At 43.8% G+C, this 25,881-nt stretch overlaps 1 protein-coding gene across 1 annotated transcript in view; it reads left to right on the top strand.

Moving 5' to 3' along the window:
* LOC140728850 (uncharacterized) overlaps positions 1-25,881 on the top strand; it is a 235,780-nt gene that overhangs the window by 3,528 nt on the left and 206,371 nt on the right. The window contains exons 2-6 of the mRNA XM_073047854.1: positions 3,192-3,372; positions 7,419-7,543; positions 18,955-19,170; positions 22,186-22,366; positions 22,653-22,739. Of these exons, the coding sequence (XP_072903955.1) occupies positions 3,192-3,372; positions 7,419-7,543; positions 18,955-19,170; positions 22,186-22,366; positions 22,653-22,739 (790 nt within the window). The remainder of the gene's footprint in view (positions 1-3,191; positions 3,373-7,418; positions 7,544-18,954; positions 19,171-22,185; positions 22,367-22,652; positions 22,740-25,881) is intronic.

Genomic DNA, 25,881 nt, shown 5'->3' with positions numbered 1-25,881 from the left:
TGTTCAGTCTTCCTTTTCCACAAGCACTTCCCTTCAAACAACACCTTCCCTGATGATGGAACACCTGTCCTTTCACCGCTGCCCTTCCCACCAAACAGTCTCTCCAGGAGAGGCACCGTTACGTGCACCGTTTCCAATCTAGTGCAATGCAGTGTTCACAATGCGGTCCTTACTGGAGAAACCAAACACAGACTGGGTGATCATTTTGTTAACTGTGCCCAGTCCATAGAGGTGACCCTCAGCTTCCCCTTCCCTGTCACGTTAATTTCCCATCCCTTTCCCATTCTGATTTATTGGTCTGTGGCTTCCAGTACTGCCAGTGAAGTCCAACGCGTGGGGACTGGCACCTCGTCATTTGTCCACACCTTGCAGCTTCCTGGAATTTTGCAAATATGAAATTCTGCAGCTTTAGGTAATTAGATTCCTAATCCTGATGAAGGGATTTGACCCAAAACATCAACAAATTCTTTTCATCACAAAGATGCAGTTCAACCCATTGAGTTCTTCCAGCAAATAGTTTTTTGCTCCAGATTCCAGCATCTGCAATCTCTGCTGTCTCTAACTTGATTTTGTTCAGATATGCGTTATCCATCAGTGAGGTAGGCTCAGCTTGCTTTGCCACGGTAGTGTGGCGGTTAGCACAACGCTATTTCAGCTCCAAGTGTCAGAGTTTGCAGTTCAATTCAGGCACCAAATGGAAGAAGTTTGTCTGTCCTTCCTATGACCATGTGGGTTTCTTCCGGGTGCTCCAGTTTCCTCCCACAGTCCAAAGATGTACTGGTTAGCGGGTTAATTGGTCATTGTAAGTTGTCCTGTGATTAGGCTAAGGTTGGTTGGCATCCGTCTATCTCAAAGGACAATGGGTGATGATGATCATCATCAGAAGCCTGGCTGGAAGGTTTGGAGATCCTGAGCTGTCCAGTCATCAAGATCCCCGTCCCGGCCTCACCAGTGTAGTCCAAAGGAAAGCTAATGAAGCAATACGTTTGGCACCAGCTTGGCTGCAGGAGCTGCCGGAAGGATGTTCAGTGACGTCCAGCCATCTTAGTGCTCCACTCTGAATTTGCTGCTTGTGTTTACTCCCGTAGCCTTCACCTTTCCTGAGGCTGCCCACAAGGTAGTGGGGCTATTTACCTTTAGCTGGGTATCTGGTTCATGAGCACCAGGGCGTGTCCACACACTGGTGGGTCTGCAGGGTCCAGACCTTCCTCCCCATCCTCTGCAGTTTAACCTGAGTTTCCATGTGTCGCAGCGAGGAGACACTACATGAGGCTCGCTGTTGGAGAGGCCGTGTACTGGCAGAGAGAGTCTTACACACTTAGCTCTCCTTTTCACAAGACTGCGAGCCAGTGGTGGAAGCTGAAAGTGAGAGTGACAAGCATTCCCACTACACTCCCACACTACACTCCCACACTACACTACCACACTACACTCCCACACTACACCCCCACACTACACTACCACACTACACTCCCACACTACACCCCCACACTACACTCCCACACTACACTCCCACACTACACTACCACACTACACCCCCACACTACACTACCACACTACACTCCCACACTACACCCCCACACTACACCCCCACACTACACTCCCACACTACACTCCCACACTACACTACCACACTACACTCCCACACTACACCCCCACACTACACTACCACACTACACTCCCACACTACACCCCCACACTACACCCCCACACTACACCCCCACACTACACTCCCACACTACACTCCCACACTACACTACCACACTACACTCCCACACTACACCCCCACACTACACTACCACACTACACTCCCACACTACACCCCCACACTACACCCCCACACTACACAACCACACTACACTCCCACACTACACTCCCACACTACACCCCCACACTACACTCCCACACTACACTCCCACACTACACCCCCACACTACACCCCCACACTACACCCCCACACTACACTCCCACACTACACTCGCACACTACACTCGCACACTACACCCCCACACTACACTCCCACACTACACAACCACACTACACTCCCACACTACACTCCCACACTACACCCCCACACTACACTACCACACTACACTCCCACACTACACCCCCACACTACACCCCCACACTACACTCCCACACTACACTACCACACTACACTCCCACACTACACTCCCACACAACACTCCCACACTACACTCCCACACTACACCCCCACACTACACCCCCACACTACACTCCCACACTACACTCCCACACTACACTCCCACACTACACCCCCACACAACACTCCCACACTACACCCCCACACTACACTCCCACACTACACTACCACACTACACTCCCACACTACACTCCCACACTACACCCCCACACTACACCCCCACACTACACTCCCACACTACACCCCCACACTACACTCCCACACTACACTCCCACACTACACCCCCACACTACACTACCACACTAGGTGCGTCACCTCAACCATTTCGATGGGTTGCTAGTTCGTACAACCTGACAGGCCTGTTCTACACTCTATCTCTGAATAAATAAATAAAATTAAGTAAATATTCTGTATTTTGCAATTCCTACATTCTTCTGACTATGTTTTCACTTTCTAACTGCTCATTGGTCAGATAACTTTATTTACTCCTTATCTCTATGATCTCACAGGTTTGAGCCTATCATAGACATCCCCATTCTGCAACCGTCCATCCCCGCAGCTGGAGGAGCTTCCCATTTCTCCTTCCCAGCTCTGAGCAGGAGTTTTCCACCCAAAATATTCGTTCTGTTTCTCAGCCCACAGATGCTGCCTGATCTCATGTTCTTAATCTCAATTCAGGAGCTCTCCAACCACATTAGGAAAACTCTTACTCCAATGACTGAAGTTGTTCTAACGAAAAAAAAGAAAATGGTGATTGAAGATGCGAAATAAACACTGTGTAAGATAGCTAATGTACATCCCAAAAATGAATACAAGTGTAAAAGGCTTTGGCTCAAAGTTCCAATGGTGCTTATAAGGGGAACATGTTTGGGGAATAAACTATAAGAACTTCTATGAATTGGAAAACAATTTACCGAAGAATTTCATTTATCTTTCCTTCCAAAAGTATTCTGAGTCTCTCTTTGTCATTTCAATGTAGAAATTCCACAGGATTCCCACTTTCATTCCTAACTTCTTTTTTGTGTAGCCCCTTTCTTGACTGTCCGTCTGGCATCTTCAATGTTCCTGGAGATACTGAGTGCATCTAGAGTGCATATCCAGTACGATTTCAAAGGTGGCAGAGTCTATGTAATCATGCACCAATACACAATCGGAGAAACTCTTGGGCTTTGTGGAACATTTACTAGGAACCACCTGGAGAACTTAATGTGAGTAAATAACATCCTGTTATTTAGATTTATGGATTTCAGTCCTTCCAACGTTTGATGCTGTTCACTGGGTGGGGGCCTCGGCTTTTCATCGTAATGCACAGGTTTAGCTACTGATCTAGTAATCCAGAAACATGAGCTTGAAGTACATTGAATTCCAGTTAATTGGGACAGATTGGGACCACGACATTTTGGCTCACTTAAGTGGCTGCCCCAATTAGCCAATTGTTGAAGAAAATGTTTGACACGCTTAGTTATGGCATTGTGTATTGGAGTGGGGACGGCGTGTTACAACTGTATAAAATGTTGGAGTATTGTGTGTAGCTGTGGTCATCTCGCCATAGGAAGGATGTGATCGGTCTGCAATGGAAGTTCTCAAGGATGTCACTGGAACTGGAAGGTTTGAGTTATAAGTAACTGGATAGGCTGAGACTGTTTTCCCCTTGATCGTAGGATGTTGAGGGTGACTTTATATAACCATGAGGGGCACAGATAACAGAATACATACAACAGAACAGCACAGGAACAAGCTCTTCAGTCCACAGTAGATGGAAGCTCCGCTTGATCCCTTCGACAGATCCATGTGCCAACCTAAAAGCCTCTGTTTTCCTCTACCACCCCTGGCACTGTGTTCCAGACACCTACCATTCTGTAAAACAAACATTTGCCCTGCACATCCCCTTTTTTCCCATAGATGCTGCCTGGCCTGCTGAGTTCCCCCAGTATTTTGTGTGCCCCCCCTTTATCCGGGCTCTCTACCCTACCAATCATCTCCTTTAAACTTTACCCCTCTCTCAGTAAAGTCATGCTGAAAGGAAGATCCTGGCTGTCTACCCTCTCTATGCCTCTCATCATCTACAAACCTTTATCACAACTTCCCCAGCTTTCATTGTTCTCATCCTGCTGAACGTCTTCTGTGCCCTCTCCAGAACCTCCACGTTGTCCCTGTAATGATGTGATCAGAGTTCCACACAATACTCAAGTGCAGACTAACCAAAACTGTATACAATTACGACATGACTTTGCCACTGTGAGACTCGGTGATAAAGGTAAGCATGCCATAGACTGCTTACTTACATAACCACACTCAGGATGAATATGGCAAAGTAAGTAAATGGAAGGTGTGGACGGACCCCATCCAGGATCCCTCTGTACATCGATGCTGTCAACGTTCCTGCCATTAACTTTGACCTTCCAGAGTGCATCACTTCACACTTGCCCAGATTAAACTCCATCTGCCGTTTATCCACTCATCTACATCCTGCTCGATCTTTTGTCAGCCTTCCTCACTGTCCACAAATCTACCAGAACATTCTCCTCACACTCAAAAATCATTCTCCAGGAAGCATTGAGTAGAAGATTGGGCTAGGGTTAAATTGGGGTTTTGCCGGGCAGTTTGGCTCAAATGGCCGGAAGAGCCTACGCCGCATTGTATTGTCAAATAAGTAAATGAAAACAGCAAACCATCCAGTTAATACTGACAGAGTTGTTGTCAGCATCCAGACGCCTCGAGAGACGATGGTGTGACACTTTTTTGACGGTTCTTGGGGCTACTTGCACTTTCTGGAGTGGCTGTCCAGCCCCGCTACAGTCTTGTTCACAGCGGCTGCAGGTGACGGAGGAAGGTGCTCTGCATGATGAAGCTCTGGTTCTCTTGTTGATGAGCATGTTGGTCCTTGCTATCTCAGTACGTTGAGCACTGCTTTTGACTGTGGCCCTCCATGCTGTCTGTGTCACCGGGTTCAGATATGGCCCACGTGCATAGTGAGAGACACTGAAAGGGGTCAGTAGTTCACAAAACTTTAATGCGAACAGTGTTCAAGGGAAAATAAAACAATAGATGCAAGGCCAAACAGGGCCGTTAACTAAAACTCTCAATGGGAAATGGAGCCTACACTGCGGCTGAAAAGAACATCTACTTGTTAAATGAATACCGCGAGTCTTCAGAGTCAGTTGACTCGACTGTCCAATTTCTCAGGCAAGGCCGATGCAAACAGGCAGCGAAGCATTGCTGTGCTCTGTCCGATCTCGACAAGCACTATGATGACAAGTATGGGGTCAAATACTATCATGATTAAATAATAATTAGCTGATACGTGCAAATTCACAAGCACAATTTCCATATCTACTGCGCTGCCGAATCTGTGCTTGTGACAGTCTGGTCTTCAAGTGTTTCCTCCCATTGTTGAGGTCGATGCCAACCAGCTTTATGTCGCGTTTGCAGACGTCCCTGTAGCGGAAGCATGGTCTTCCTCGTGGACGTTAACCCTCACTCAGCTCACGTGCAGCATGACCTTGGGAATGCGTCACTGGTCCATTTGTCTGACATGGCCCAACTATCTGAGGAGTCTGTGGCTGAGTAGTGTGTGGATGCTGGAGGTGTCAGCCTGCTGCAGAACCATTGTGTTGGTGATTCTGTCCTGTCAGGAGATGTGCCTGAGGCTGCGTAGATGGAACGAGTTTAGCCTGTTCTCTTGGCTGATGTAGGGTGTCCAAGCCTTGCTGGTATAGAGGGACAGGGAGCTGGTGATGGAAGGTGAAGGAGTTAACTACATCAAGAGAGCAACCATCAGTGGTGATGTTTGGGGGAGATTCAGCACCCTGGGCATGACGTTTGTCTTCTTCAGACTGATGGTGAACCGACAGTCCCTGCGGGCGTGGGCGAAGCAGTTAATCGGTTGCTGGAGTCCGCCTTCAGTATGTGACGTCATCTGCCAACAGCATCTCCCGGGTGAGGGCTGTTCTAACTTTGATCTTGGAGCCCAAGCGAGCGATTGAACAGCTTGCCATCCCCTCTTGTGCGAGGCGAAGGTAGATGCCCTCAGTGTAGTCTGAAAGCACAGTGAAGGAGCATGGAGAAGGTGATTCCAAACAGGGTCGGTGCCAGGACACAACCTTGTTTCACTGGAAAGGCTCGATTGGAGCAGACAGTGCTGACCCTGTCCTTATGGCATGAAAACATGGTGATAAATAAGAATGAAAACAGCAGACCATCCAGTTGATACTGACAGTGAACTCAGAGTAACACACACAAGATGCTGGAGGGACTCAGCATGTCAGCAAGCAGCTGTGGAGGGGAGCAAGCTGTTGATGTTTCAGGCCGAGACCCTATCAGGACTCAAAAGGAAGGGGGAAGATGCCAGAATAAGAAGGTGCGGGAAGGGGAAGGAGTACAAGCTGGCAGGTGATACGTGAGGCCAGGTGAGGGGGAAGATAGGTGGGAGGGAGAGGAGGGTTGAAGTAAGAATCTGAGAGGTGATCGGTAAAAGAAATAAAGGCTTGAAGAAGAAAGAATCTAATTGAAGAGGGGAGAAGACCATGGAGAAAGGGAAGGAGGAGGGGCACTGGGGAAGCTGTGAGCAGATGAGGAAAGATAGAGGGCAAGAAGGGGGCCAGAATGGAAGAAGAGAGAAGGGGAAGGGGGGAAGCGGGAGAAATTATTGGAAGTTAAAACGTTCAATGTTCATGCCACTGTCTGGAGGACACCCTGACGGTGTAGATCCATGTAGCTCCCCAGTCCGACAGTGGCTTCTCTGTGGCAGTAGAGGAGGCATTGCCCGACCTACTGAGGGTTCCTCCAGCATTTTGTTTGTGTTATTGTGGATTTCCAGCACCTGCAGAATCTCTTATGTTTGTCAACAGTGAGCTCATAAAACTTTGTGCCAAAATGGGCAAATTTTATCCAGGTTGTGCGCACACTTTTTCGAGAGCTGAAAGTGTCACCGAAGAGTTTTATACTTCACGATTCTCCGTCTGGGAAAGGGCTTCATGCACTGGAAGGATTTTTATGGCAATCAATGGTTGCATTACAGAGATCTTTTTGCTTTTAAGTTTAAGCTCCAGGTTTATTTTTGTGATTGAAATTAAATTCCCCTGCTTCATGGTGAGATTCAAGTTTTAGCAGTGGTCATACCTCACTAGATCAGTGATCCAGCATTCTGTCTACTAGCCCATAAACAAATCACTGTGCCCACTCTATCGGTGCAGGAGTGAAAGAAAAGCTAGCTAGTTCAGTAATAAGCACCATGTTATTATTTATTCTACAGGTCTGCAAATTACTTGATTGATTCTGTGCCAAGGGTCTTTGTCAACTCTTGGAAAGCAAGTCCACAGTGTATTGACCTACCCCCAATGCCAGTGTATGACCCTTGCAAGGCTAACCCTCAGAAAGGTAAGAGATTCTTTATTTCAACCATACACTCGAGCAGGTATTCACTGGAGGATCAGAAGGGCAGATATTACTTGGCATTTCTTTGTTAAATTTAGTAATCAGACTGACAAATGCATATTCTCTCCTGTTTTTTCCCCACAAAATGTGTCTGGAATAAAAGTAATGATAACACAAATCTGATGGTGCAAAACCATAGAATCATAGAGGTATACTGCATGAGAAGATCTGCAGATGATGAAAGTTCAAAGCAACACATAAAATGCTGCAGGAACTCAACAAGTCAAACAGCATCTGTGGAGAAGAGTAAACAGTCAACCCGCAAGTTAACCCTTAGGGTGTCCTACACCAGGACTCCCAAATCCCTTTGCACCTCAGATTTTTGTATTTTCTCTCCATTTAGAAAATAATCTGCGCATTTATTTCTTCTACCAAAGTGCGTGACCAAACATTTTTCAACATTGTTGCAATCTTGGCAACAAAGCCATCTAGTCTATCATTTAAATACAGCATTAAAAGAAATGGTCCCAACACCAACCCCTGTGGAACACCACTAGTCACTGGCAGCCAACCAGAAAAGGAACCTTTTATTCCTACTCGCTGCCTCCTACCAATCAGCTAATGCCCTAACCATGTTAGTAACTTTCCTGTGATAGCATAGGCTCTTAACTTGGTAAGCAACCTGATGTGTGGCACCTTGTCAAAGGACTTCTGAAAGTCCAAATATACAATATCCACTGTATCCCCTTTATCTATCCTACTTGTAATCTCCTCAAAGAATTCCAACAGGTTCGTCAGGCAAGATTTTACTTAAAGAAACCATGCTGATTTTGTCCTATCCTGTCCTCTGTCACCTAATTCTTCATAACCTCATCCTTAACAATTGACTCCAACATCTTCCCAACTACTTGGTCAGGCTAACTGGTCTATAATTTCCTTTCTGCAGCCTTCCTCCTTTCTTAAAGAGTGGAGTGACATTTGCAATTTTCCTGTCCTCTGGCACCATGCCAGAGTCCAATGATTTTTGAAAGATCATTGCTAAAGTCTCCACAATATCTACTGTTACCTCTTTCAGAACCCTGGATTCAGTTTTTCAGCTTTTTGAGAACCTTCTCCCTTGTAATAGTAACTACACTCACTTCTCCTCCCTCACACCCTTCAACACTGATATACAGATAGAGTCTTCCACAGTGAAGACAGATGCAAAATACACATTTAGTTCATCTGCTGTCTCCTTGTTCCCTGCTATTATTTCTCCAGCCACATTTTCTAGTGGTCCTATATCCACTCATCTCTCTTTTATATTTTATATACTTGAAAATGCTTTTTCTATCCAGCTTGATATTGTTTGCCAGCTTGCTTTCTCATTTCATCTTCTTCCTCCTAATGATTCTGTTAGTTGCTTTCTGTAGGTTTTTAAAAGTTCCCCAATTGTCTACTTTCCCACTAATTTTTGCTTTGCTGAATGCCCCCTCTCTCGCTTTTAGATTAGATTTGACTAAGTTAACTAATTTCCCAACACATGCCGGTGATAATAAACCTGATTCTGACTTCCTTTACAGCCATGGTTGTACTATTTTGCCATTGGGGCATTCCTTCATTTTTGGAATGTATTTATCCTGCACCTTTCTCATTTTTCTTAGAAACAGATGCCAGCATATCCTTCCAATTTACTACGACCAACTCCCCTCTTATACCACCGTAATTTCCTTTACTCAGCTGAAATACAGTTACTTCAGTCTTTACTTTCTCCCTATTTTATTTCATTTTGAACTCAATCATAATGTGATTACTGCTTACTAAGAAACATAGAAACACAGAAAACCTACAGCAGAATACAGGACATTTCACCCACAAAGCTATGCTGAACATGTTCTTACTTTAGAAATTACCTAGGGTTGCCCACCTAGATGGTATATATAATTATCTGGATAGACAGGGTCTGATGAGGAACAGTCAACATGGATTTGTGCGTGGAAGGTCATGTTTGATAAATCTTACTGAACTTTTTGAAGAGGTTGCAAGGAAAGTTGATGAGGGTAAAGCTGTGGATGTTGTCTATATGGTAAGGCCTTTGACAAGTTTCTGCACGGAAGGTTAGTTAGGAAGGTTCAATCATTAGGTATTAATATTGAAGTAGTAAAATGGATTCAACAGTGGCTGGATGGGAGATGCCAGAGAGTAGTGGTGGATAACTGTTTGTCAGGTTGGAGGCCAGTGATTAGTGGTGTGCCTCAGGGATCTGTACTGGGTCCAATGTTGTTTGTCATATACATTAATGATCTGGATGATTGAGTGGTAAATTGGATTAGTAAGTATGCAGATAATACTAAGGTGGGTGGTGTTGTGGATAATGAAGTAGGTTTTCAAAGCTTGCAGAAAGATTTAGGCCAGTTAGAAGAGTGGGCTGAACGATAGCAGATGGAGTTTAATGCTGATAAGTGTGAGGTGTTACATTTTGGTAGGAATAATCCAAATAGGACATAGATGGTAAATGGTAGGGCATTGAAGAATGCAGTAGAACAGAGTGATCTAGGAATAATGGTGCATAGTTCCCTGAAGGTGGAATCTCAAGTGGATAGGGTAGTGAAGAAAGCTTTTGGTACGTTGACCTTTATAAACCAGAGCATTGAGTTTAGGAGTTGGGATGTAATGTTAAAATTGTACAAGGCATTGGTAAGGCCGAATTTGGAGTATTGTGTACAGTTCTGGTCACCAAATTATAGGAAAGATGTCAACAAAATAGAGAGAGTACAGAGAAGATTTACTAGAATGTTACCTGGGTTTCAGCACCTGAGTTACAAGGAAAGATTGAACAAGTTAGGTCTTTATTCTTTGGAGCGTAGAAGGTTGAGGGGGGACTTGATAGAAGTATTTAAAATTATGAGGGGGATAGATTGAGTTGACGTGGATAGGCTTTTTCCATTGAGAGTAGGGCAGATTCAAACAAGCGGACATGAATTGAGACAGGGGGCAAAAGTTTAAGGGTAACATGAGGGGGAATTTCTTTACTCAGAGAGTGATAGCTGTGTGGAACGAGCTTCTAGTAGAAGTGGTAGAGGCAGGTTCGGTATTGTCATTTAAAGCAAAGTTGGTTAGTTATATGGACAGGAAAGGAATGGAGGGTTATGGGTTGAGTGCGGGTCAGTGGGACTAGGTGAGAGTAAGCATTCGGCACGGACTAGAAGGGCCGAGATGGCCTGTTTCCATGGTGTAATTGTTATATGGTTATATGACAAGCCATTCAATCCTGGAATCATTTTCATGAACCTCCTTTGAACCCTCTCCAGTTTCTGTACTTCCCTTCTAAGATTAGGGGTCCAAAACTGCTCATGTTATAAAGTCACAACATTACATCCTTGCTTTAATATTTCAGTCCTCTTGAAATGAACGCCGACATCACATTTGCCTTCCTCACCACAGGCTCTACCTGCAAATTAACCTTCATGGAATCCTGCACAAGGACCGTACACTTCCGGACACTGTATTCCATCTGCCATTTCTTTGCCCATTCTCTAATCTGTCTAAATCCGTCTGTTGCCTCTCTATTTCCTCAAAACTACCTGCCCCTCCACCTATCTTTGTATTGTCTGCAAACTTTGCAAAATAGCCATCAATTCCATCATCCAAATCATTAACATATAATGTAAAAAGAATTGATCCAAATACAGACCCCTGTGGAACACTACTAGTCACGGGCAGCCAACCAGAAAAGGCTCTCTCTTGCCAATCAGCTTTACCCATGCTAGAATCTTCCCTGTAATACCATCCATGGACTCTTAGCTTGATAGCAGTCTCACTTCTGTAAATCCAAGTACACAACAACCACCGATTCTCCTTTGTCTATCCTGCTTGTTATTTCTTCAAAGAATTCCAACAGATTTAGAAACATAGAAACATTGAAAGCCTACAGCACAATACAGGCCCTTTGGCCCATGATGCTGTGTGGAACATATACTTACTTCAGAAATTACCTAGGGTTACCCATAGCTCTCTATTTTTCTAAGCTCCATGTACCTATCCAGGAGTCTCTTAAAAGACCCTATCATATCTGTCTTCACCACCATCGCTGGTAGCCCATTCCACGTACTCACCACTCTCTGCATAAAAAACTTACCCCTGACATCTCCTCTGTACCTACTTCCAAGCACCTTAAAACTGTGCCCTCTTGTGTTAGCCATTTCAGCCCTGGGAAAAAGCCTCTGACTATCCACACGATCAATGCCTCTCATCATCTTATACACCTCTATCAGGTCACCTCTCATCCTCCGTCACTCCAAGGAGAAAAAGCCAAGTTCACTCAACCTATTCTCATAGGGCATGCTCCCCAATCCAGACAACATCCTTGTAAATCTCCTCTGCACCCTTTCCATGGTTTCCACATCCTTCCTGTAGTGAGGTGACCAGAACTGAGCACAGTACACCAAGTGGGGTCTGACCAAGGTCCTATATAGCTGCAACATTACCTCTCGGCTCTTAAACTCAGTCCCACAGTTGATAAAGGCCAATACATTTGGACCCCATAGGACACTCAAAGCTGCCATACAATATTTGTCAGGCAATATTTCCCCTTGAGGAAATCATGCTGACTCTGGCCGATTTTATCATGTGCTTCCAAGTACCCTGAGAATTCATCCTTAATAATCGACTCTAACATCTTCCCTACCACTGAGGGCAGACAAACTGGCCTATAGATTCCTTTCTTCTTCCTTTCTCCCTTCTTGAAGATTGGAGTGACATTTGCACTATTGCAGTCTTCTGGAACCATTCCAGAATCTTGTGATTTTTGAAAGATTGTTTCAAATGCCTCCACAATCTCTTCAGTCACCTCTTTCAGAACCCTGGGATGTACACTATCTGATCCAGGTGACTTATCTACCTTCAGACCTTTCAGTTTCCCAAGAACCTTCTCTCCAGTTATGGTAACTTCACACTTCATGACCCCTGACACCTGAAACTTCCACCATACTGCTAGTGTCCTCCACAGTGAAGACTGATGCAAAAAACTTATTCGATTCTTCAGCCATTACCTTGTCTCCCTTTGCTACCTCTTCAGCATTGTTATTCAGTGGTCCGATATTTCCTCTCGCCTCTCTTTTACACTTTACATATCTGAAGAAACTTTTGGTATCCTCCTTAGTTTTATCGGCTAGCTTACTTACACTTTCCATAAGGGTTCTTCTACTCAAAGCTCTCTAATCAATTCTGAATTATTGTAAAACACCCAATCCAGAATGTCTCATCCTTGATTAGGCTCGACCACGAGTTGCTCTAAAAAGCCATCTTGTAGGCACTCTGGAAATTCCCCCTCCTGGAATCCAGCACCGACCTGATTTTCCCAATAAACCGGCATATTGAAATCCCCCATGACTAGTGTAACATTGCGCTTTTGCTATGAAAAGATGCATAACCCCAGTCACAGCTTCAGCAAAGCAGCAATGATAACTTTGCATGACAACGGACATTTTTGAGTTCTAATTATGTTCGTCCTTGTGTGTAATTAATGTTTTTTGTGTATGCTGTTTACCTGATGCTCTGTGCCAGTGATGCGGCTGTAAGTAAGTTTTTCATTCCACCTGTATATACCATTGCAGGGAACTGTGCTTTAGTGTACAGTATTTCTGTAGGTGACAGACACTGATATGTGCTTTAGTGTACAGTATTTCTGTAGGTGACAGACACTGATATGTGCTTTAGTGTACAGTATTTCTGTAGGTGACAGTCACTGATGTGTGCTTTACTGTACAGTATTTCAGTAGGTGACAGACACTGACATGTACTTTAGTGTACAGTATTTCTGTAGGTGACAGACACTGATATGTGCTTTAGTGTACTATTTCAGTAGGTGACAGTCACTGACATGTGCTTTACTGTACAGTATTTCTGTAGGTGACAGTCACTGACATGTGCTTTACTGTACAGTATTTCTGAAGGTGACGGACTCTGACATGTGCTTTACTGTACAGTATTTCTGTAGGTGACAGACACTGATATGTGCTTTAGTGTACTATTTCAGTAGGTGACAGTCACTGACATGTGCTTTAGTGTACAGTATTTCTGAAGGTGACAGTCACTGACATGTGCTTTACTGTACAGTATTTCTGTAGGTGACGGACTCTGACATGTGCTTTAGTGTACAGTATTTCAGTAGGTGACAATCACTGACATGTGTTTTAGTGTACAGTATTTCTGTAAGTGACAGTCACTGACATGTACTTTAGTGTACAGTATTTCTGTAGGTGACAGTCACTGACATGTGCTTTAGTGTACAGTATTTCTGAAGGTGACAGTCACTGACAGTTGTTTTAGTGTACAGTATTTCTGTAGGTGACAGACTCTGACATGTGCTTTAGTGTACAGTATTTCTGTAGGTGACAGTCACCGACGTGTGCGTTAGTGTACAGTATTTCTGTAGGTGACAGACACTGATATGTGCGTTAGTGTACAGTATTTCTGAAGGTGACAGTCACTGACAGTTGTTTTAGTGTACAGTATTTCTGTAGGTGACAGACTCTGACATGTGCTTTAGTGTACAGTATTTCTGTAGGTGACAGTCACCGACGTGTGCGTTAGTGTACAGTATTTCTGTAGGTGACAGACACTGATATGTGCGTTAGTGTACAGTATTTCTGAAGGTGACAGTCACTGACATGCGCTTTACTGTACAGTATTTCTGTAGGTGACAGTCACTGACATGTGCTTTACTGTACAGTATTTCAGTAGGTGACGGACTCTGACATGTGCTTTAGTGTACAGTATTTCTGTAAGTGACAGTCACTGACATGTGCGTTAGTGTACAGTATTTCTGTAGGTGACAGACACTGATATGTGCGTTAGTGTACAGTATTTCTGAAGGTGACAGTCACTGACATGCGCTTTACTGTACAGTATTTCTGTAGGTGACAGTCACTGACATGTGCTTTACTGTACAGTATTTCAGTAGGTGACGGACTCTGACATGTGCTTTAGTGTACAGTATTTCTGTAAGTGACAGTCACTGACATGTGCTTTAGTGTACAGTATTTCTGTAGGTGACAGTCACTGACATGTGCTTTACTGTACAGTATTTCAGTAGGTGACGGACTCTGACATGTGCTTTAGTGTACAGTATTTCTGTAGGTGACAGTCACCGACGTGTGCGTTAGTGTACAGTATTTCTGTAGGTGACAGACACTGATATGTGCTTTAGTGTACAGTATTTCAGTAGGTGACAGTCACTGACATGTACTTTAGTGTACAGTATTTCTGTAGGTGACAGTCACTGACATGTGCTTTAGTGTACAGTATTTCTGAAGGTGACAGTCACTGACAGTTGTTTTAGTGTACAGTATTTCTGTAGGTGACAGTCACCGACGTGTGCGTTAGTGTACAGTATTTCTGTAGGTGACAGACACTGATATGTGCTTTACTGTACAGTATTTCTGAAGGTGACAGTCACTGACATGTGCTTTACTGTACAGTATTTCTGTAGGTGACAGACTCTGACATGTGCTTTAGTGTACAGTATTTCTGTAGGTGACAGTCACTGACATGTACTTTAGTGTACAGTATTTCTGTAGGTGACAGTCACTGACATGTGCTTTAGTGTACAGTATTTCTGAAGGTGACGGACTCTGACATGTGCTTTAGTGTACAGTATTTCTGTAGGTGACAGTCACTGACATGTGCTTTACTGTACAGTATTTCAGTAGGTGACAGTCACTGACATGTGCTTTAGTGTACAGTATTTCTGTAGGTGACGGACTCTGACATGTGTTTTAGTGTACAGTATTTCTGTAGGTGACAATCACTGACATGTGTTTTAGTGTACAGTATTTCTGTAAGTGACAGTCACTGACATGTACTTTAGTGTACAGTATTTCTGTAGGTGACAGTCACTGACATGGACTTTGTACAGTATTTCTGTAGGTGACAGACACTGACATGTGTGTTAGTGTACAGTATTTCTGTAGGTGACAATCACTGACATGTGTTTTAGTGTACAGTATTTCTGTAGGTGACAGTCACTGACATGTACTTTAGTGTACAGTATTTCTGTAGGTGACAGTCACTGACATGTGCTTTACTGTACAGTATTTCTGTAGGTGACGGACTCTGACATGTGCTTTAGTGTACAGTATTTCAGTAGGTGACAATCACTGACATGTGTTTTAGTGTACAGTATTTCTGTAGGTGACAGTCACTGACATGCACTTTAGTGTACAGTATTTCAGTAGGTGACAGTCACTGACATGTGCTTTAGTGTACAGTATTTCAGTAGGTGACAGTCACTGACATGTGCTTTAGTGTACAGTATTTCTGTAGGTGACAGTCACTGACATGTGCTTTAGTGTACAGTATTTCTGAAGGTGACAGTCACTGATATGTGCTTTAGTGTACAGTATTTCTGTAGGTGACAGTCACTGACATGTGCTTTAGTGTACAGTATTTCTGAAGGTGACAGTCACTGACATGTGCTTTACTGTACAGTATTTCTGTAGGTGACGGACTCTGACATGTGCTTTAGTGTACAGTATTTCTGTAGGTGACGGACATTGATATGTGCTTTACTGTACAGTATTTCTGTAGGTAACAGTCACTGACATGTGCTTTAGTGTACAGTATTTCAGTAGGTGACGGACTCTGACATGTGCTTTAGTGTACAGTATTTCTGTAGGTGACGGACTCTGACATGTGCTTTAGTGTACAGTATTTCTGTAGGTGACAGTCACTGACATGTGCTTTACTGTACAGTATTTCTGTAGGTGACAGTCACTGACATGGACTTTGTACAGTATTTCTGTAGGTGACAGACACTGACATGTGTGTTAGTGTACAGTATTTCTGTAGGTGACAGTCACTGACATGTGCTTTACTGTACAGTATTTCTGTAGGTGACAGACACTGACATGTGTGTTAGTGTACAGTATTTCTGAAGGTGACAGTCACTGACATGTACTTTAGTGTACAGTATTTCTGTAGGTGACAGTCACTGACATGTACTTTAGTGTACAGTATTTCTGTAGGTGACAGTCACTGACATGTGCTTTAGTGTACAGTATTTCTGTAGGTGACAGTCACTGACATGTGCTTTACTGTACAGTATTTCTGTAGGTGACAGTCACTGACATGGACTTTGTACAGTATTTCTGTAGGTGACAGACACTGACATGTGTGTTAGTGTACAGTATTTCTGTAGGTGACAGTCACTGACATGTGCTTTACTGTACAGTATTTCTGTAGGTGACAGACACTGACATGTGTGTTAGTGTACAGTATTTCTGTAGGTGACAATCACTGACATGTACTTGTGTGTACAGTATTTCTGTAGGTGACAGACACTGACATGTGCTTTAGTGTACAGTATTTCAGTAGGTGACAATCACTGACATGAGTTTTAGTGTACAGTATTTCTGAAGGTGACAGTCACTGACATGTGCTTTACTGTACAGTATTTCTGTAGGTGACAGTCACTGACATGGACTTTGTGTACAGTATTTCTGTAGGTGACAGACACTGACATGTGTGTTAGTGTACAGTATTTCTGAAGGTGACAGTCACTGACATGTGCTTTACTGTACAGTATTTCTGAAGGTGACAGTCACTGACATGCGCTTTACTGTACAGTATTTCTGTAGGTGACAGTCACTGACATGCACTTTAGTGTACAGTATTTCTGTAGGTGACAGTCACTGACATGTGCTTTAGTGTACAGTATTTCTGAAGGTGACAGTCACTGATATGTGCTTTAGTGTACAGTATTTCTGAAGGTGACAGTCACTGACATGTGCTTTACTGTACAGTATTTCTGTAGGTGACGGACTCTGACATGTGCTTTAGTGTACAGTATTTCTGTAGGTGACGGACATTGATATGTGCTTTAGTGTACTATTTCAGTAGGTGACGGACTCTGACATGTGCTTTAGTGTACTATTTCTGTAGGTGACAGTCACTGACATGTGCTTTAGTGTACAGTATTTCTGAAGGTGACAGTCACTGACATGTGCTTTACTGTACAGTATTTCTGTAGGTAACAGTCACTGACATGTGCTTTAGTGTACAGTATTTCTGTAGGTGACAATCACTGACATGTGCTTTAGTGTACAGTATTTCAGTAGGTGACGGACTCTGACATGTGCTTTAGTGTACAGTATTTCTGTAGGTGACGGACTCTGACATGTGCTTTAGTGTACAGTATTTCTGTAGGTGACAGTCACTGACATGTGCTTTACTGTACAGTATTTCTGTAGGTGACAGTCACTGACATGGACTTTGTACAGTATTTCTGTAGGTGACAGACACTGACATGTGTGTTAGTGTACAGTATTTCTGTAGGTGACAGTCACTGACATGTGCTTTACTGTACAGTATTTCTGTAGGTGACAGACACTGACATGTGTGTTAGTGTACAGTATTTCTGAAGGTGACAGTCACTGACATGTACTTTAGTGTACAGTATTTCTGTAGGTGACAGTCACTGACATGTACTTTAGTGTACAGTATTTCTGTAGGTGACAGTCACTGACATGTGCTTTAGTGTACAGTATTTCTGTAGGTGACAGTCACTGACATGTGCTTTACTGTACAGTATTTCTGTAGGTGACAGTCACTGACATGGACTTTGTACAGTATTTCTGTAGGTGACAGACACTGACATGTGTGTTAGTGTACAGTATTTCTGTAGGTGACAGTCACTGACATGTGCTTTACTGTACAGTATTTCTGTAGGTGACAGACACTGACATGTGTGTTAGTGTACAGTATTTCTGTAGGTGACAATCACTGACATGTACTTGTGTGTACAGTATTTCTGTAGGTGACAGACACTGACATGTGCTTTAGTGTACAGTATTTCAGTAGGTGACAATCACTGACATGTGTTTTAGTGTACAGTATTTCTGAAGGTGACAGTCACTGACATGTGCTTTACTGTACAGTATTTCTGTAGGTGACAGTCACTGACATGGACTTTGTGTACAGTATTTCTGTAGGTGACAGACACTGACATGTGTGTTAGTGTACAGTATTTCTGAAGGTGACAGTCACTGACATGTGCGTTACTGTACAGTATTTCTGAAGGTGACAGTCACTGACATGCGCTTTACTGTACAGTATTTCTGTAGGTGACAGTCACTGACATGTGCTTTACTGTACAGTATTTCTGAAGGTGACAGTCACTGACATGTGCTTTACTGTACAGTATTTCTGTAGGTGACAGACTCTGACATGTGTTTTAGTGTACAGTATTTCAGTAGGTGACAGACACTGACATGTACTTTAGTGTACAGTATTTCTGTAGGTGACAATCACTGACATGTACTTGTGTGTACAGTATTTGTGTAGGTGACAGACACTGACATGTGCTTTAGTGTACAGTATTTCTGTAGGTGATGATCATTGAAATGTGCTTTACTGTATTTTTTTCTTTCTTACAGAGTCCTATGCAAAAGAGAAATGCAGCATCATCAAGAGTCGCATATTTAACAGTTGTCATTTCATCAGTCCGGACCAGTTCTATGATCAGTGCCTGCAGTATGTCTGCAGTTGTTCTGACCCTCAGAAATGTATGTGTTTGGCTCTAGCCAATTATGCCCACTTTTGCCTTCTGTATGGTGTCTACATTGATTTCCGAGCTGCAGTTCTCGAGTGCGGTAAGTGCCCTTGATAATGATCACAGAGTGTGTATGGAAATCCTTGGCTAATGTAGCACAGCAGCTTGTGAGGCGCCGTTGGAGCCCAGAGTCTCCGAGATTGGAGTTGAATGCCAGCGTCCTCAGTAAGGAGATTGTACGAGGGGTGATTAATAAGTTCATGGCCTGAGGTAGTAGGAGTCAATTTTAGAAAACCTAGCACATTTATTTTCCAACATAGTCCCTCCTACATTTACACACTTAGTCCAGCGGTCGTGGAGCATATTGATCTTGGACCTCCAGAAAGTGTCCACAGCAGGGGTGATTGATAGATTCGTGGCCTAGGGTAGAAGGAGATGAGTTATACAGCTCTCATTACATGCACATGCAGTTCAACTCTTTAAGTGATTATGCACAGAGTTTGAAGTTAATAACTCATCTCCTTCTAAATTGGGCCACGAACTTATCAATCACCCCTCGTATGTCCTCCCCGTGGTTTTCCACTTGTGGTTCCGGTTTCCTCAAACATTCCCTCGACCTACCGGTTAATAGGTTAGTTGGTTATTGTAAATTGTCCTGTGATTAGACTATCTTTAAATCGGGGTTTGCTCGGTGGCTCAGCCTGAAGGGCCAGATGGCCTCCTATGCACTGTATCTCTAAATAAATGAATAGTCAAAAAATAACTATTTAATTTAATACATTAGCCTGGTGTTGGTTAAGTTTAACAATTAAACTACTCATTGCAACTCACTGAACTTTTTCAATGTTATGGAATCTCTGACCTTTTTGGGACAGGCTTTGCCCCATCCAAGGAGGCTTTTCGAGCCAGTCCCATTCCCCTGCATTTGGCTCACAGCCCTCACATTTTCTTTTCATGTGGATTACGTGTATCGGATGACATTTTCATCCAGACGTCCCTGGGGGAGATGGGCTTCCATGGCAACAAAGAGACTCGCACAGCATTGAATTTCCAGCATCTGCGGATTTCCTCGTGTTCGCACAGCACTATTTCAGTTCAGGGCTTTGGTGCTCAGAGTTCAATTCCAACACTCTCTGTAAGAAGCTTGTACATCCTTCCTGTGAGCGTGTGGGTTTCCTCCGGGCGCCCTGGTTTCCTCCCACTGTCCAAAGATGTCATTTCCATACGTCAGAGGAGGCAGGAACATAACGATGTCTCAGAGGAGAACTGCTCGACCAATGAGCCATTTTCAACTCAATACGTATGAACACTTAACGTTTCAGGAACAGTTTTTTCCCCCTCAACCTTCAGATTTCCCATTGGTCTGTGAACACTACCTCACCATTTTACTCCTTTTTTTTATATTCTTTATGTAATGTCGTATTTCTTATTGTGACTGCCCAGTTCTGGACGAGCATCAGCCTGCCCGCCGTCAAAGACATATGTACAGAAAAGAGCCAGTGACGTCACGAAGGATCCCAGCCATCCTGCTCACGGTCTGCTCGTCCCACTCCCATCAGGGAGGAGGCTACATAGCATCAACTCCAGAAAAGATCAGGCTCAAAAACAGTTCCTTCCCCCAAGCAGTAAGGCTGATCAACACCTCCACCCACGAGCTCCACCACTACTTTATCATTTCCGGTCAGAGTCACTTTATGTACAGACACCCCTGTGACTGGTGTCACTTCAGAATCAGAATTAGGTTTAATATTATCGGCAAATGTTGTGAAATCTGTGGTTTTGCGGCAGCAGTACATTACAATAAAAATAAATTACAATAAGAAGTATACATATAAAAGAATATTAAATACACAATGCGAAAAGAGTAATGTTCATGGCTTCATTGTCCATTCAGAAAGCTGATTGCAGAGGGGAGGAAGCTGTTCCTGAAACATCGAGTGTGTGTCTTCAGGCTCCTGTACCTCCTTGCTGATGGAAGCAATGAGACGAGAGCATGTCTTGGGTGATGGGGTCTTTACTAATGGGAGTCTCATTTTTGAGTGTCCCCGATGCTGGGGAGGCCGGTGCCCATGATGGAGCTGACTGAGTTTACAACTTTCTGCAGCTTTTTCCGATCCTGCACAGTGACTCTCCCCCCCGCCATACCAGACGGTGATGTAGCCAGTTAGAATGCTCTCCACAGTACATCTGTAGTTTGACTGTCTTTGGTTATGTACTTATTCTCCTCAAACACCCAATGAAATAGAGCTGCTGTGGTGTCTTCGATATGTTGGGTCCGAGACAGGTCCTCAGATGCTCAGAAACTACTCACACGTTCCTCGATGACGGCTGGTTTGTGTGCCCTGGATTTCCTCTTCCTGGAGTTCACAAATAATTCCTTGATTTTGACATTGACTGGGAGGCTGTTGCCACACCACTCAGCCAGCTGATCTCTCTTGCTCCTGTACGCCTCCTCGTCACCATCTGAAATTCTGCAAACAATAGTTGTGTCATCAGCAAATTTATAGAACATAGAATAGTACAGCACATTACAGGCCCTTCGGCCCACAATGTTGTGCCGACCCTCAAACCCTGCCTCCCACATAACCCCCCACCCTAAATTCCTCCATATACCTGTCTAGTAGTGTCTTAAATTTCACCAGTGTGTCTGCCTCCACCACTGACTCAGGCAGTGCATTCCACACACCAACCACTCTCTGAGTGAAAAACCTTCCTCTGATATCCCCTTGAACTTCCCTCCCCTTACCTTAAAGCCACGTCCTCTGGAGTTTGAGCTGAGCCTAGCCACACAAATTTATAGATGGAGTTTGAGCCACACAAAGGACATACAATGTGAAGCTATCTTACATACATAGACGCTATCATATAGTATGTGTAGAAGCTATCTTACATATTTAGATTTACTGTGTTTTTAAAAATTTTTTTTGTGTTCTTGAATTTATTGTGATATCTTTGTGTTGCATTGGATCCGGTAACAATTATTTCATTCTCCTTTACGCGTGTACTGGAAATGAACCTTGAAAATAACAAATTTCACAATATATAGCAAAGCTGATTCTGATTCTAGACCCAGACCATGTATCAATCTTGTTACTAATTCTTCTCTCCTTTACAGCGGTGAATTGCACTAATGACATGGTGTACACTGTAGACAAGTACACGTGTGAAAGAAATTGTTACCACCTGAGTACTGGGAAAACCTGCCACTTTCTCCCATCGTCAGGACCTGTAGAAGGATGCAGGTGCCCTGAGGACACGTACTACAATCCACACACTCAGACCTGTTCTGACACCATGTGAGCAAACGTCTATAACTTCAGAGAGACCAGTGTCTCAGAAAATTCAGAGTATGATATCTTGCTCCCCAGTCATTACGGTCCACACGTTTCTCTGATTATTTTGTGATTTGTGGTTGATGTGTTTGTCAAAGCAAAAGATTTTGGTGAAGGAGAATGGGAGAGTTCACAGTTTTGAATTTGCTGACTTTAATTAGCGATAAGTTTAGTACAACTGCAGTTTTTTTTTCTTGTTGACAACTTCATTTCATTCTGTAGCTCAATCTGTTCTTTCTTGTTTTTGAAGAATGGATTGTCCTTGTTACTTGAATGAGTTGGTGTATAAACCTGGTGAGAAGACACTGTCACCTTCTCCGATGAAGTACCAAGACTGGTGAGTGTATGTAGCAGTTCAGTATTTACTCTCCTGTGCACAAGTGTGTGATGACACTCCTCGCAATATGAACTGAACACAAAGAAGGGCAGCTATTTGACTACACAGGTTGACAGAGTGCTTACGAAGGCGGTCGGCAGGCTTGCCTTTGTTAGTTGAGACATTGAGTTCAAAAGTCAGGAAATTATGTTGCAGCTTTATAAAACCCTAGTCTGGCTGCATCTGGAGTATTGCTCACAGTTCTGGTCGCCCCACTATAGGAAGGATGTTGAGGCTTTGGAGAGGTTTCCCAGAAAGTTGTCTGGATTAGAGGACATGTGCTATCGTGAGAGATTAGACAACCTTAAGTTGCTTTCTCTCAAGCAGCAGAGGCTGAGGGGAGATCTGATAGATTATGAAGGGCACAGATAGAGTGGAGAGATGGTATCTTTTTCCAAGGGTTGAAATGTCTAATAACTGAGGGCGTGCATTAAAGATGAGAGGGTGTAGGTTCAAAGGAGATGTGAGGGACATGTTTTTTTACACAGAGAATGGTGGTGAATGGAATGCACTGCCTGGGAGGTGGTAGAAGCAGATACATCAGGGACATTTGAGAGACATTTAGGTAGGCAGATGGATGTGAGGAAAATGGAAAGATACGGACATTGTGAAGAGATTAGTTTAGATTACTAATTTTGTTCCAAAGTTGTACTGTCACATGTTCTACATTTTAATTGGCCCTCGAACTCCCAAACTCCTGAATTGTAACCATTGGAAGCTTTCAACACCTTTGATAGTTTAGAGATGATAAGTAGAGCTGTGCCATATTTGTTTTTGATAATTTAACAGTTAAGTAGCATGAGGTTTGTGAAAATATTCTGTGAAAAGATTTAGTTAGTACAATTTAGCACAGATAGTTCTCACAGCATTTGTTAGTTTTGATAACAGATTTATGGATTTTTACAGAGTTTGTACTTGTTGGTTTGGGTATTCTGTGTTCTGATATTTCCATGGTTTGGGTAGCAAAAAGAGGTAGAAATAAACCAGCCTGAATTTTGTACACATTCTTCTTATACCCAATAAGGACAGTGCATTAAAGATTTCGTACATTACTCCTCTGCCCAGTCAGGACAGTGAGTCCGGATTTGGGAGTTTACTCCTATACCCAGTCAGGACAGTGAGTCCGGATTTAGGAATTTACTCCTATACCCAGTCAGGACAGTGAGTCCGGATTTAGGACATTACTCCTATACCCAGTCAGGACAGTGAGTCCGGATTTAGGAATTTACTCCTATACCCAGTCAGGACAGTGAGTCCGGATTTAGGACATTACTCCTATACCCAGTCAGGACAGTGAGTCCGGATTTAGGAATTTACTCCTATACCCAGTCAGGACAGTGAGTCCGGATTTAGGACATTACTCCTATACCCAGTCAGGACAGTGAGTCCAGGATTTGGGAATTTACTCCTATACCCAGTCAGGACAGTGAGTCCGGATTTAGGAATTTACTCCTATACCCAGTCAGGACAGTGAGTCCAGATTTGGGAATTTACTCCTATACCCAGTCAGGACAGTGAGTCCGGATTTAGGACATTACTCCTATACCCAGTCAGGACAGTGAGTCCGGATTTGGGAATTTACTCCTATACCCAGTCAGGACAGTGAGTCCGGATTTAGGACATTACTCCTATACCCAGTCAGGACAGTGAGTCCGGATTTAGGACATTACTCCTATACCCAGTCAGGACAGTGAGTCCAGGATTTGGGAATTTACTCCTCTGCCCAGTCAGGACAGTGAGTCCGGATTTAGGACATTACTCCTATACCCAGTCAGGACAGTGAGTCCGGATTTAGGACATTACTCCTATACCCAGTCAGGACAGTGAGTCCGGATTTGGGACATTACTCCTATACCCAGTCAGGACAGTGAGTCCGGATTTAGGACATTACTCCTATACCCAGTCAGGACAGTGAGTCCAGATTTGGGACATTACTCCTATACCCAGTCAGGACAGTGAGTCCGGATTTAGGACATTACTCCTATACCCAGTCAGGACAGTGAGTCCAGGATTTGGGAATTTACTCCTCTGCCCAGTCAGGACAGTGAGTCCGGATTTAGGACATTACTCCTATACCCAGTCAGGACAGTGAGTCCAGGATTTGGGAATTTACTCCTCTGCCCAGTCAGGACAGTGAGTCCGGATTTAGGACATTACTCCTATACCCAGTCAGGACAGTGAGTCCAGGATTTGGGAATTTACTCCTCTGCCCAGTCAGGACAGTGAGTCCGGATTTAGGACATTACTCCTATACCCAGTCAGGACAGTGAGTCCAGGATTTGGGAATTTACTCCTCTGCCCAGTCAGGACAGTGAGTCCGGATTTAGGACATTACTCCTATACCCAGTCAGGACAGTGAGTCCGGATTTAGGACATTACTCCTATACCCAGTCAGGACAGTGAGTCCGGATTTAGGACATTACTCCTATACCCAGTCAGGACAGTGAGTCCGGATTTAGGACATTACTCCTATACCCAGTCAGGACAGTGAGTCCGGATTTAGGACATTACTCCTATACCCAGTCAGGACAGTGAGTCCGGATTTAGGACATTACTCCTATACCCAGTCAGGACAGTGAGTCCGGATTTAGGACATTACTCCTATACCCAGTCAGGACAGTGAGTCCGGATTTAGGACATTACTCCTATACCCAGTCAGGACAGTGAGTACAGGATTTGGGAATTTACTCCTATACCCAGTCAGTCAAGGACATACAAACTCTGAGCTCTAAGACCTGTAATAGTATCACACCCTCGTCTATGGTACTATGGTGCCCCATAATGATCTAGTCTGAATTGACATGAATATTAAAGGCTAGTTATCAGAATTATTGATAATTCTGTTTCAGAATTTGGCCCCTGTTTCCACATTCAGTGGATCATCATCTGTGATTCCTGCAACCTTCAACAATATTCCACAGAACACATCTTCTCCTTTCAGCATTTCCTCTACAATTCCTCTGGCCCGATCTTCCATTTCCACAGCCCCTCATTCCCATGCATCTCCAGGATCCCTGGTCTTCCAGCATCCAGGGATCCAATACTCTGGGTGAAGCAGATCAACTTGCACTTTCTGTTCACTGTACTGTCTCCAGTGCTCACA

Source organism: Hemitrygon akajei, chromosome 6 (genome assembly GCF_048418815.1).
Source record: "Hemitrygon akajei chromosome 6, sHemAka1.3, whole genome shotgun sequence".
NCBI lineage: Eukaryota > Metazoa > Chordata > Chondrichthyes > Myliobatiformes > Dasyatidae > Hemitrygon > Hemitrygon akajei.
This window is presented reverse-complemented; position numbering and strand designations above follow the sequence as displayed.